Source organism: Misgurnus anguillicaudatus, chromosome 5, assembly GCF_027580225.2.
Source record: "Misgurnus anguillicaudatus chromosome 5, ASM2758022v2, whole genome shotgun sequence".
Taxonomy (NCBI): domain Eukaryota; kingdom Metazoa; phylum Chordata; class Actinopteri; order Cypriniformes; family Cobitidae; genus Misgurnus; species Misgurnus anguillicaudatus.
The window spans coordinates 21652118-21666799 of NC_073341.2; the positions used below are offsets into that span (position 1 = coordinate 21652118).

A 14682-nucleotide genomic window follows, 5' to 3' on the forward strand; every position below is an offset into this window, starting at 1 on the left:
GTGAAACGATTGTCATTTTTGACAAGAAAAATAAAAAATATATACTTTTAAACCACAACTTTTCGTCAAGGTCCGGTCCAGCGCGACCTAACGTAAATGCGTAGTGACGTAGGGAGGTCACGTGTTACATATATAAAACGCACATTTGCGGACCATTTTAAACAATAAACTGCCACAAAGACATTAATTAGTATCAGTTGGCATACAACAACGTAGGAACGGTCCTCTTTCAACACACTTGTAAACACTGGGGCGGAGTTTCGCGTTCGTCCTCTGTGACCTCTTGACGTCATGACGTATTGCGGTGACGTAGTGGGGTCAGCTGGCGCATCACGACCGGATCTACACGACGAGAAGATGTGCTTTAAAAGTGTATATTTGTTATTTTTCTTGTCAAAAACGACAACCGTTTTGCCAGACAAGACCCCCACGCCTCGCCTGGGACCGTCCATAGTCCCTTGAAACTGCGTTGAAAAAAAACTTTTAAGTGTTTAGTTAAGTATTGAATGTTGTGCTCTATTAAAGTAAATTAAAATTAGAAAAATCCTGCAATGTTTTCTTCAAAAAACATAATTTCTTCTCGACTGAACAAAGAAAGACATCAACATTTTGGATGACATAGTGGTGAGTAAACTATCTGGATTTTTCTTTTAAGAAAATGGACTAATCCTTTAAACATTTGATTTTTACGTTTTTGGAATCCATTCAGCTGATCTCCGGGTCTGGCGCTATCACTTTTAGCATAGCTTAGCACAATCCATTGAATCTGATTAGACCATTAGCATCGCACTAAAAAATAACCAAAGAGTTTGGGTATTTCCCTATATAGACTTGACTCTTCTGTAGTTACATCGTGTACTAAGACCAACGGAAAATTAAAAGTTGAGATTTTCTAGGCAGATATGGCTAGGAACTATACTCTTATTCTGGCGAAATAATCAAGGACTTTGCTGCTGTAACATGGCTGCAGGATGCACAGTGATATTACGCAGCAGCTGAAAATAGTCCCCTTAGTAACTTTCAATAGCAGGGGACTATTTTCGGGCACTGCGTAATATCATTGCAGCCATGGTACAACATCAAAGTCCTTGATTTTTGCGCCAGAACGAAATATAGTTCCTAGCCATATCTGCCTACAAAATCGCAACTTTTAATTTTCTGTCGGTCTTAGTACTCGATGTAACTACAAAAGAGTGAAGTTTTAAATAGAAAAAATATTGAAACTCTAAGGTTATTTTTTAGTGCGATGCTAATGGTCTAATAATCAGATTATAATGGATTATACTAAGCTATGCTAAAAGTGCTAGCGCCAGACCCAGAGATCAGCTGAATGGATTCCAAAACAGTAAAAATCAAATGTTTAACTCTAGTGGAGCTGGAAAATGAGCCTATTTTCAAAAAAAGTGGATTGTCCCTTTAAGGTTATAAAAACTAACTAATGGAAATAAAACAGGAAGGTAAAATATCTGTAGTAGCGTAACTGCACATGCTAAAAGTTATTTACAATGACATTCACATCTTTGATTCATTCAGCAAGTTATTCAGCATATAAACTTGTGTGTAAAAGGAACCGCCGATCCAAAATCGCATTAATCTTTCTTATTTGAAACATGCCGGGCTCAAGTATTGCTGTGTAGGATTTGTGCTGTGGTTTAGAGGGTCGTAATGGAAAACACATGACGGTCGGACTCATGAGACCACATGAGCTGAGTGTTCGACCAGGTGGTGTACAATACCTAAGACCACCAGCCACACGACAGCCTGACTCTCTCCATGTGCATTTGTGGCTCTGCACTGGTAGGGTCCTGCGTCCTGGTTCTGAACCCAGCTTATCTCCAAAGAAGAGTTGGCGAGCACTTTCACCCTCTCTGAACGGGATGACAAAACGGTGCCTGTCCGATACCAAGTCAGATTGTGCCGCACAAAGCCTTGAACCTGGCATGACAGCACGGCCGCTGAGCCGGGCGATGAGGTCACGTTCACGGGAGGGAACAGGACGGGAGGAGGCTCTGGATTAAGAAATAATGGGTTTGATTAAGTATATGATTGCGTGTATAAACAAACAATATGGAGTTTGTGATGCAGCAAGACTATAATACTTAGTACTTAGGGAAAATGTATATTGAAGAAACACTTATTCAAGAAATTACAACGTCCTTGGGATGCTGAGGGCATGGATGTCAATACAACAGTGTGTACAATGTGGAAAAAATGACGGATGTATCCCTATTTGTGCAATACCTCTAACAGTGAGTTGCGTGAGAGCTCGTCCCATCCCTGCAGTACTTTGGGCAACACATTCATACGCTCCCTCATCATTGCCTGAAGCATGGGGAATTTCCCATGATGCTTTGAAAGAAGCCCTTTAATTACAAGAAAGCAACAGGTTTGGGTGATGAGTCAAAAAGTGAACCCTTTGGTCACAGGCACGCCTGTTTATCCTGCACCAGTTAGATAGACAAAGAGACTCAGTTACAAATACAAGCACACACACACATACGACATCAAGACAGCAAAAATAAAGTACAGTCTGAAGTCACTCGCAACCAGCTCGCACACAATATCTTTCACTGTAAGTCAACATTATTTCATGTCAGTAATTCAAAACAGAGCACCCACGTCGAAAAAACAACGATGTCTTTTGTTCACTTCGCAAGACGTCTTTTTTTGTGCAACGAACACAACCCCTGCTGTTCACATCCCTTCCAAAATTGATATGTCAGTAAACCTCGCTGATCCTTCTTGATTTTTGACAATAAACAAATGCCCCGTGTCAGCACACTGTATCAAACGGAGCAAAAAATCATCCAGCAGATGTTCACTTTAACATCTGCTCCATTATATTTATTTAAGGTCACATCACTGGAGAGGATGCCTGCAAAAGTGTTTGTGCATGTTTGGAAACATAGAAAAATATGCATGAGAAAGAGAGAAGAACAGGTTAGACATTGCTGATAGAACCAGCATGAATGAATTTTATTGATGGTTTATGATGGTTTGGTACTGTTCTAGCTGGTGGACCAGCGTAGCCATGTTTTGGTGTCTAAGCTGATTGAATAAGGAACTCTTGCTGGTGCGGCCTGGTAAGGACACCAGCATCCAAATAAAGAAACAGACAGAAGAAGGACTCACTCATAGGTTCTCTCCTCTCCTACTGTGGTCCCATCTCTGGTGAATCTCAGTTTATAGGGCAGGGCACTGTCCACGGAGCATTCAATCGCAGCAGGCTGCATGTAAAATGCTCTCACCACTGTGGGCATGCTCACCAACGGAGGCTCTGTGGGCAGGTAAAGATTTGATGTTTGAGGACAAGAAGCTGGTTGATAACAAGTTTAATAAAATGAAAACATTGTTAGTTTATGCCAACAAACTTATGAAGAGAGAAACTGTCAGCACACTCTGAAGCATCATGTCCATTAAAACTGATAGGTCATCTAAAATTTTTATGGGACTTTTCTAAAGAAAAAATTTGATTTTATAGAAAATAATTGTATATTTTATTTAAATGTATATGTTAGGTAAATTTATATTTTACTCCAATAAATTTAAAATAGAAATTATGTATAATATATAACCCTGAAATCCAGGTTAAAGTCTTATAGTATAATTTTGACATTAGAAGCATCAAAGCAGCATTTTTCCAATTCATAGTGCGGCTCGGTTCAGCTTACTTTTAGGGGTTCTCCACTGTGTACAGTCCCTAGTACCTGGTACGTTATTTTGGTATAACCTTGGTTGAGGTCGTATTGATACTAAAATGTGACATGTAAACCCTGCAGATCACTGATTGGGCAGAGAGAATGGTCACTACCATGGCTTTACTCATTCAATATCAAGGTTATATTTTCACAAAATGATCTTTATGCACCCTACTGAAACAGACCAGCATAAGCTGGTGAGCTGGTCTCCAGCATGGTTTTGCTGGTGTAGGAAGCTGGTTTTGCCGGTGTAGCAAGCTTTTGGTCACTTTTTAAGCTGGTCTAGCTGGACTTAGCTGGTCAGGCTGGAAGACCAGCTGGCCCACCAGCATGACCAGCTTTGTCAGGCTGGGAGAACCAGCGTAAACCACATTAAACCAGCTAAACCAGTTACCAGCCTATGCTGGTCTTAGCTGGATTTTTAAGTAGGGCAGGTTTATTTTATGTATGTAAATCACATGAAAAATATGCAATCCTATATATATATGGTTGTCAAGATTAGTTTATCAAGGTTAAGTGTTCCTTAAGAGGGGGGAGGGGATTTCCTCATGCTAAACGTAGGCAAAGTGTCCAAAAAGCATTTAGACGCGTTACAGAGTATTTCTGTGTTGAATGCACTTCGCCAGGGTTCGTACAAGTTTCTGAAAGTTTTATTTTGAATACGGGCCCAGCTGACGTATCAGGGGTAAGCCATACATATAATTTATTTTTATGGGCACTTGCCCCGAAAAGCACGCCCACACGTCAATCAGCAGAAAAGCGAGAACCGAGGACGCTAGAAGTCACAGCCATCGCTTCATGCGACAGCTTTGTTTTATATCAAGACTTAAAGCAACATTAAAGAGTTTTTGCTCTTTGCTCCCCCTACAGGTTGGAAGCGGAATTTTCCATTACCACTGTCGTAAATAAAATAGCCTACTGCAGCAAAGCTGGCTCTGCTTGGATTGTAGGTCTGCTGTAAAACAGATTTTTGTAGTTTTAACTCGAACTACAGGACCGTGACCTGATGGTTGGAAACTTCTTTCGTGCGGTTTTGGCCGATAGAGGGCTGCAAAGCGAATGTGAAAGTGCTGTTCACCCTGTTTCGAGTGGATGAACGATTTAAACTTTTTTGAAAACGTTATTTTAAGGTAAAAAAGTAGTGTTGCTTTAACAATGGTATGGAAGAAGTGTGTTTTTGGATGTAAGGAGAAGAAAGCCAGCATTATGGAAACAATGGATATAATTTGATTATCTGGGGTAGCAGCAGAGTTATGCGTGTGTGCATTTTTAACCGCTGGATTTCAATGAAAAGTCCCAACCGGGTCATGAGTTGAATGCGGTAAGTAAGACTTATGTGCTATGTTGGAAATCGGCACGTAAGTGCATATAATATAAACGTCATGAACATGTAGTGGATAATAAGTTGTTTTGTATTCAGTGTTGCATGACTCGTGACTCGCCCCTTTTTATTGGAAAGAATCGCTAGAACTGATCTGTCTTTTATAAATCTAATAAAACTAAAGACTCTTCGGAGACAGGTACTCCTAAGTAACATCAGATCTGCAGAAACAGTGTGTGTTCTGGGAGCTTTAACCTAAAGCTATGAAATCCATTCTTAAAAAACAAAAGTTTGCACGGGTGCCTCCTCATAAATAAATGCATGATGTCCCTAGACACATCCTGTTCCATATCACTGCAGGATTGATGTTTTCTGAGAGATTACAGATCCCAAGAAAGTGATGAAAGAGAGAGGGTATTTCCAAAAGAGCAAAGGCGCGGATAAATAAACAATGCCAAACGTCTCTCACCCGGGATGATGTTGGTGTAGGAGACACTTGACAGTCTTTGGAAGTCGTAGCCATCTCCATCTTTGCCAGATACTTTGAGAAAGAAGCTCTGTGATGGGGTTCTGAACTCTGGGATGCTCCAGAGACCTCCTAAACCTCTATCAGCTGGTAAAGGCACAGGAATGGTACGCAGAGAGCGCCCCCCAAGAGACACTAACTCCATGTTGGAAACCAGCCCGGGAGGCTTCAGACCTGAACACTTCAGAATCACATGAGCTGGAATGCCTGGAAAAAAATTGGATACGTCGGATCTATAATCCTTAATAGTTATTGAAAGTCACGCACACAGTCTGGGATTAAGTTCAGTCAAAAACGTCATGTTAAATAACTGGTGTAGCAACAGCAACAAACAGCATAACAAAAATAGAAACGGGGCATCGCATCAAGCATTTACAAAGTTGACAGCTTCTTTGATTATAATGGGACAATTTAATTTTGTCATTTGGAAAACTTTACAAAGGAGAATATTCAATCTCATTCTCTATCCGCTAATATTACTGCTTCATGATTCGAGATAAGGTTCTTGGTTCCAAAATACGTTGATGTTGAGATAGCAGTACCTTTGATAGGCCTTTCTCTAGTCTTGTTGAACTCTGAGACCGGTGTAACAGAAAACCCCGCCCTGAAGTCCAGGTTACTCACACCTGTTACTCTGAGTGTGTGCCGCCCACTGCAGCCCACCTACAGAAGTAAAAAAGTCTCAATCGAAGGCTTAAAATTCAGAATGACACCTACAATGCTGGTATGATCTTGACATGCCCTGATCAATGCTGTTAGTACCTTTAATGTCCATGGTCCAGATCGAGGGTTCTTCAGATTGACCACCCGTGCTGAGTTTGGGATGTTGAGGAGTTCCATTAGGCCCCGTCCTTCCCCAACTGTGCGCCCTAATTATTCAGGTTACAAATCAAAAACGTTTTAGAAAGGAATGTTTGCACCAAATTCTAGTTTTGTATACAAGTCACAAAATGGTTTATGTGTTTTCAATACAAATTGCAACCGTTCCGTACAAAACAGAAACACGTTCCTACCTAGAGGGTCTCTGAGTTCAATCTGTGGTGCTGGACCACTTAAAGATACAGTGACTTCTTTTAGACTGGGGTCGAAGGGTAACTCCCACTGGGTCTCCTGGGCATACTCGTGGTCAGAGGAGAGAAGATGGACCTTCATGGCTTGGACTGTTTCTTCAACCCATTTAAGTACCTAAAGAAATGGATTATCCAACTTAAATTCATGCAAATCCAGCTTATCTCGGATTGGTCACTTGAGGTGTCCCATTTAGGATGAGGTGTCCCATTTAGGATGTTCTGGATTTTCTAGATAAAGATGCTACTAAAAATAAAGATGCTACTTGAAACCATACCGAAGAACCTTTTTGGTTGTTAAAGGAATATTTCACTTTCCTAAAAACTAATTCTGATAATTTACTCACCCCCATGTCACCCAAGATGTTTTTGTCTTTCTTTGTTCAGTCGAGAGGAAATTAAGATTTTTGAGGAAAGCATTCCAAGATTTTTCTCAATTTATTCGATTTTATTGGACCTCAACAGTTAACAGTTTTAATGCAATAAAAAATTTCAGTTTCAACGCAGCTCCCAACCAAGGCATAGGGGTCTTACCTAGTGATCATCATTTTCAAAATATGTGTTCGGAGTGTCATGTGTGTTGCTCGTGTTCTCAAAATATGTGTTTGTTGCATCATATGTGAATCATGTGCATCACATGTTTTGTCAAAATAAGTGCCTGCTGCACACGCGTCAAAACCGTTTATGATAAAAGAGATGCTCACTTTCACAAAATACACCCAAGACACTTCCTTAATGTTAAAATTAGATTACCCATGAGATTATGCGAGTATCTGGCAAACGCGAGCGTCTCTTTTATCATAAACCCTTTAGACGCGTCTGCAGCAGGCACTTATTTTGACAAGACACGTGATGCACACAGGTTCACTCGACGCGCCGAACACACATTTTGAAATTACAAACCACACACATGACGGCCTATATACATGTTGTGATCAACTTCACATCGAGCACCCTCGGAAAAAGAAGTCATCGGCCGTAGTCAGGTATGATGTTCAATGACAACTTCCTCAAACACATAAAATCCATGTTCATAATTCAGTATTAATTACTGTTATTTTATTTAAAAAGTATTTTAAATACAACATATATATTCTATTCTGTTGTACGTCATGACCCAAAAAAAAACTAAAATAAAAAACTTTTTTACTAAAGTTTATTCAAAGAGGTGAAAAACTGGCTGCCTGTACTGTTCATGTACACTGCTCACAGTCTCAAAGCTATAAATTCACTCACGACAGAGTCCAGGCTTATTAAACAGTGAGGAAATGAGATCAGATGAACTGTCAGAGAGAGAATGCAAACCATCTCAAGCTGACAAGCTGTTTTTACAGAACAGCACAGTAAATGAGCTCTGTTTTCACAAGACGACCATACAGGAGACAAGATAAGATGATACAGATCTAAATAACAGACAAACTATTAGTCGTTGTGCCATTCGAGACACTTAGCAAATAAATACAACATAATGAAAGAAGGACATGGCTTGCCTTACCTCATTCATAATGACCTAAAGTGTAAAAACACAATAACAAATCTTCACAAATGTTCTCCCAGTAAATGTATTCAATTCATCTGAACAAAGATTTTTAGTAGGGAGAGTAAATGTAATCGTTTGTGTATACTGAATAAGATCAGTCGTCAACATGTTCCTAACAAAGATTATTTTGTTGACTGGACTAATATACTCAAGTGTTTGTCCAAACGATTTTACATTAAACAAAGTTTTGAATTGCAGGGTTCACGCATTGCAGCTTGTAAACTATTTGGATTATATTAGTAAAAAGGATTGCTGATTTAGTGTTTGTTGACTTTATGCTTTTGTTGTTGTCTTTGTTGATTGTCAGCATGATGGAGGTTTGTGTGTTACGTGCTGAGATCTAAGTGCGTGATGCTGTGTTAGTCCTATTATAGCACTTTGGTTGCTATGATACTTCTGTTCATCAGTCATTGTACAATGTGATGGTTGGTTGTTGTGTTATTTGTTCCGCCCCTCCTCTACTGTGATTAGACGGTCGAGTGAAAAGTGACAATGACGAGCTGAGTGTTTCACCCAAAGATGAAAATTTTTCAACTCTGGGTGCTCAGCGTTGAAGTCACGTACGACCTAGCTTCGCAACTCGCTTAGATAATCCAACAGTTTTGTAGTACGAAACGTTGCAGAGGGATAGCAACAGAAAGATAAATGTTGAAATTTTTCCGTATTTTGGGCGAGTAAACCGGGTCATTTCCCTTATTTTCAATGTTCAATGTTGACTTAAGCTACATAAATTAATATTCAGATGTTATACTTCACTGTCGTATATATAAATGTCATTTATATATGTCATGTATAGCCTACACATTACTGAGGGGTTGAGGTTAATGTTTGGTTTCCTACATAGAATAAAACATAATAAAGTATTGTCCTTATCTGTCATTTTTAATGCAATTATTTATTATTAATACAGCAATGGTTTACCATGGTTGAAATAATAACGGCAAATTAATCAAATTAAGACACACGAGTGAGAGGAAGTATGTCTATAAACAGAGCGCAGTAGTCTGAGTAGCAGTAAAGGAGGCAATCAACATGGCCGCCACGCCAAGTAATGACGTCACGACGCCCAAGGCCTATTGACAAAACGGTTACTCATTTGTTTATAGCTGTTACTAGGACAACCAAAATTAGGAACGCCTCCTAACGACCTCATTAAAAGAGATGGGCAACACAGTAGCTCATGATGTGCACGCAGCTTACACTTTTTAGTTTTCTCAGCCTCAGATGCTTTTACAGTGAGCTGTAAAATATAGGCCTTCAGACTGAACCGACCTCAGTGACCTGAGAACACTCAAGCACATTTAACACCAACTTTATTACCTTGAAATTCATCACAAGCTTTTACAAGCTGGATGTCAATTAAAGATCATTGTCTCATTTCATAGACGGCATGGGAAATGAAGGGTATGCCTTTCATCCAGCAGCTTATTAGCAAAGGCCAACATTAGTCCAACCGTTAAATGAGACAAAGTGCGGTAACTGTGGCCTGTAATTTCCTAACAGGTCGTATTTTTAGATTTCAACCATTAACTCCTGAACGGTCAGCTGTGTGTATTCGTTCTGACCTTTTAATATTGATCACAGCCGTAACGGTTGCTCTGTGTCCACAACACTGAACGAAAACATAGCTTCGGTAAGCTCTCAAAAATGAGGCTCATTTAACACATCTTTATGCATTTAGGAATGTGAAAGCAAATTGGAGTGAACATGGCCTTTGATAATTATATTACTCAGATTCTCCTCTCTCTCTTTCTCTCTCTCTCTCTCTCTCTCTCTCTCTCTCGCTCTCTCTCTCTCTCTCTCTCTCTCCCCGGCTGCAGACAGCAGCTGGTTCCTCTCGGAGTTTACAACTGGAAATGGCTATAATGAGTGCCACATGTGCAACTATCCCCCACAGAGTAGCAAAAAGCTCACCAATGACCTACATCTGCCTCAAACCAGTGTCTGTTTCAGTGAAGGCCTAGCGGGAGCCGGAGAGATTAGCTTTGTGATAATCGACAAAGACCACAGTAGAAGGATGTGCTGTATGGTCCAACAAGTTCAGATAAGGGCGTGCGTGTGTGAGTCTGAAATATTATGAAAGACTGTAAGGATCATCAAAAACATCCTTGAAATCGCATCCAGCGTGACCAGCTTTAATGGGTGGCAACCAAGTGGCTTACTATGCAAGTTTGAACTGTTGTATTTCACAGATTAGACTTGAAAGAGTGTTGGTAGGAAAGCAAATAGGCAGAGATGGAAAGGATGAGAGAGGTCAGCTGAGGATTAGTCTCGCGTAGACGGGCTACTGACCGCGACAAAACGCCTGTAACTTTTTGACTCCTAAACCGAAGAAGAACCGCCCACTTAGACAGGAAGAGCCGTCAATCACAGTGGGCGTGCAGCCTGAAGCTGTTGATGTCATTTGAGGATGCTACTAGCAAATTTTTAACTTGTCATGATGACTAAGCATTTGGTGCTGCAGTGAAAAGCACTGATAGCTGAAGGACAGATATGATGAGCCTACTTCAATTTCATATGTTAAGTCTTTCATCTCTTCCCTTTTGAATGTCTAAACACCTGCCACAGTCTTTTCTTCTGACTTTATAGATAAAGATGCATTTGTCTTGTATTGGTTGTTTCTGGTCCAATGGAGAAAGACATAATATGAGGAGCCAAAATAATTTCATCCGTAACTAATTTATATGTTTCCTCTATCATCTCTTTAGTGGTGAATGTCTAAACAACTGCCACGGTCCTTTCCAATGACTTTACAGCTAAAAATACATTTGTCTTTGTCTCATAATGCCGACTCACAAAGGCTCTTCACACAGACTACAGTACTGTTCACCTATGCATAAACAGAGCTGGAGATCTTGTTACACTAGCTAAATACAGCTCAGTCAGTCTTACTTCATTGCTCTTAGGTGGGAAAAGCCTGCGGGCTGGATGAAAGTGGCCATAAGGTACTTTGCTTTTAAATGTGCTAAATCGGATGGAATGACTTTGATATTGAGCACTTTAATGAAGTACTGTTGAAAGAAAAGAGTTGAACATAAACGGCCAATATGAATGAGGGTATTAATAATACCTAAACCTTTCTTATTATGTGCTGATATGCATAACACATTTGTTCAGTAGGAACAGTTTAATGTGCTTTTCTGCAAGATTTTAAACATTTGTGTGATGACTATGTCAAAAAGGTGTTTGTGATCTAGTCTAGAAATATGCAAATGATTTTGCTTTTGTACACAGTAGGCTATTGTAAATGTGTTTCATGAAAAGAAAACAAAAATATCTTCACAGCGAAATGTACTTGCAAAGCCAAATGTCTTATCTACAGTGTGAAAAGAAGCGGGGTTATGATCATAGACATTATATATGTAGACGCCTCATAGACTGACGCTGCCTATTGGAGCTGACGTATCAGTGCGGCCGCCATCTTGGATGGGTCCCCAATGCGCCCAATCGGATTTTCACACACTTTGGTTACACGTAAGTAACGTTAGTTACAATGACGTAATATTAAAAATGGTAAAATAACCAAAATTATTTTCCAATCTTACTTGTGAAAGGTTATTGCAACCATCAGCTGCACAAAATATGGGCAGAGTTGCTCGCTCTCCATTGACTCCTATTGACTCTGGTGCTAGTGTAGCGTGAGGTGACCCAACCAATATGGCGGTGATGCTGAATTACTTCCAGCACGACATGAGGCGCCGTCGACGTATATAATGTCTACGGTTATGACTCGATGCTTATCAACATACAGCCAATCAGAAACTGAAGAACACGTACCTCATATCAAGAGCTGTGTGTACAGTCGCAAAAACTCTACCCAGTCTCACGAAATTACGTACCTATAGTCACATTATTTTTTGATTCTTTTACGTGATACTGTCACGAATTTCCACGTTTTTTCGTGATCGTATCACGAATTTCTGTTTATGTGTCATTGTCACGTATTGGTTACTCAACTGCTTTTTCCTATTTTCTTACCCTTTTCGCTTCGGTTTAGGGTTAGATTTGGTGTTTGCATTAGGATGTCACTTTAAGTATTGGTTTATACTGTTTGTTTCAGATTTATTTTTTATATTTTCTGATTTTTAAACCATTGTCGCCTGGCGTTAGGGTTAGAGTTGGGTTTGGGTAAGGATGTCATTTTATGTAAATCTAACCCTAAACCGAAGCGAAAATGGTAAGAAATTAGGACAAAACATGTGACAATGACAGTTATTTAAAGTGGTAACGTACTATTTTAATTCAGTCAGTCAGACACAATATATGCAAATATGCAAATAAGAACATTAATGCAAGGTTTGGGAATGCATAATCTGAAACATCAGATTATGAATACACAGTTATCTCTTAACCCCTCGTTAAGTATGACAGTTGTAAAAACGTGAAATAGATAAACCAGGATTCAGTTAACCCGGGGTTAACTATTGTTAAACTGTTGTTAATACAATATGTTGGATAAAACACACTAGGACTTTTTCTATAAGTAAGGGCTTTTTAGATCCACTGGTTGAAAACTATCTAAATAATATACGTTTTTATTGATATAAACATGTTTCATTTAGCTTAGCTGGTAGAGCATCTTGTTAGCAGTGTAAAGATTGTGGGTTCAATTCTCAGGGAACACACATACTGACATACTCATAAAAATGTATAGCTTGAATGCACTGTATGAGCGTCTGCCAAACGCTTGAATGTAAACGTGAACATCAATTCCTTTATCGTAAAAGACTATACAGTGTAATCCCGACACTTTCCTGTCCAACACTACAGAAATCTTCAACTTCTGTACATATTGAGCTTGGCCAGCCTGAGGTTTCATCCGAAGTAATATAGACTCTTTAAAGCACCGACACGCTTTCATAAAGTTTTATCAGCAAATCATTCCAGTGATTAAGCCATACCCTGGCCTTTGTTTAAAGTCTGCCTCCACCCTCAGCTTCACAAAGAGCTGTCTGTTGGAAGCGTCCAAGCCAGAGCCGGCTCTGGACAGGCAGCTGTGCTGGAGCGAGCAGGCATGATAGATCATATCCGGGATTACTAAGTAAAATAAGCCCTGCTCCCACTTCTTGCCCCATTCCTCTCCCAAAAAATGACAAAGCTGTGTGTGTATTTGATTTGGCTGAAGCTTATTTAACTCGTTTAATCGTGTTTATCAGTAAAGTGGCATTCTGCTTAGATTTGGAGGGCAATCATGAGGTTTCTGCGGTTAAAGGATTTGCTGTTGTAGAGTCATGGAGTATACTGACAAAAATCTTTTACTACTTAAACAGTGTTTTTGTTTTCCTTGCCAGTAAAAACATCTAAGAATCTTTAAAACAACATTCTTTTACCTAAGAAGCAAAAACTAAATTATGGTTATCATAGAATCTCATAATATCTTTTTAAAGAGCACCTATGGTCCGATTCACGATTTCCTTTGGTGTGTAGGTGTGTGTTAGTACATGTTAACTATATGCAAAAGGTACAAACCTCAAAGTAAACGATGACGCAATTTATCGTCTCCAACCTAAATCTCTTTTCTTGGACTACAACAAACACACGGATTGTAAGCAACAGTTTACTTCCTAGGATTGGTGATGTAGACAAGACCGACATTATCATAATTCCTTGTAAGTGAACTCCTGTTAGCATTTCATTGTGATCAAATCTTTTAAACATTTTAAGGAGCGTCATATTTCCGGCTGACATAGAGGTATTCCGGCCAATCAAAATGTACAGTTTAGTTGGCCCATCAGAGACACAACGCTTTTCAGATCGATGAGTTTTGTACAAAATCAATGCATTTGAGGAAGACAGGATATCTGGAGCTATAAAAATGTACGCTATGTGGAAAATAATGTGTTTTTTTACCATAAACCACGCAAACACATTGTATTATAGACCGTTTCAGCAGTAACAACATAAACAAGCGGCTGGCGTGGTCCGCACGTAACTTCCGGTAAACTCCGCTAAAAATAAATAACAACAAAGTTCTTTAAACATAGTTAATTTATATAACAAGCAAAAAAAGCACATAGATTACAAATCAAAACATTTGTTATTTTCGACGAAGCATTTGTTCAAGAGATCAGTTTAGCAACTAGTCAGACCATTAAAAAAACTAAACCGGAAGTAAGGTTCGGATCCAGACGTTTATCACATGCGTCCTATGAAACCGTCTATACCAAATACACAAAAAACGTTGTTTTTGGCAATGAAATAGGTACTTACGTAATTATTAAAAGTAGATAGGTATAGGTAATTTTGTAACTTAAAAATAGGTAATATATATTTAATATATTAATTTTATGTTTTATTACCTTTTGAGCAGATTTTGTCCTGTTTTAAACAAAAACAAAAGAGGGCAATTGTGAGGTAAGAAAATAACATGCATATGCATATATCTATTCTTTTAAGGGGGTCGCACACTGGACAAGAAGCGCAGTGCCGCGTCGCGTCTAGGACAACTCGGAGGTATCATACACTGGAAGTGCACATTAAATAGTGCGAGCTTAGTCAGATAGCGTCTACGTCAAAATGCAAAATATATG

The 14682-nt window shown here is 39.3% G+C and overlaps 1 protein-coding gene across 1 annotated transcript in view; it reads right to left on the reverse strand.

Moving 5' to 3' along the window:
- Positions 1-14682, reverse strand: part of hmcn2 (hemicentin 2) — an 88672-nt gene that overhangs the window by 64680 nt on the left and 9310 nt on the right. The window contains 7 exon segments of the mRNA XM_073867736.1: positions 1737-2009; positions 2242-2363; positions 3133-3277; positions 5489-5752; positions 6088-6208; positions 6308-6414; positions 6559-6730. Of these exon segments, the coding sequence (XP_073723837.1) occupies positions 1737-2009; positions 2242-2363; positions 3133-3277; positions 5489-5752; positions 6088-6208; positions 6308-6414; positions 6559-6730 (1204 nt within the window).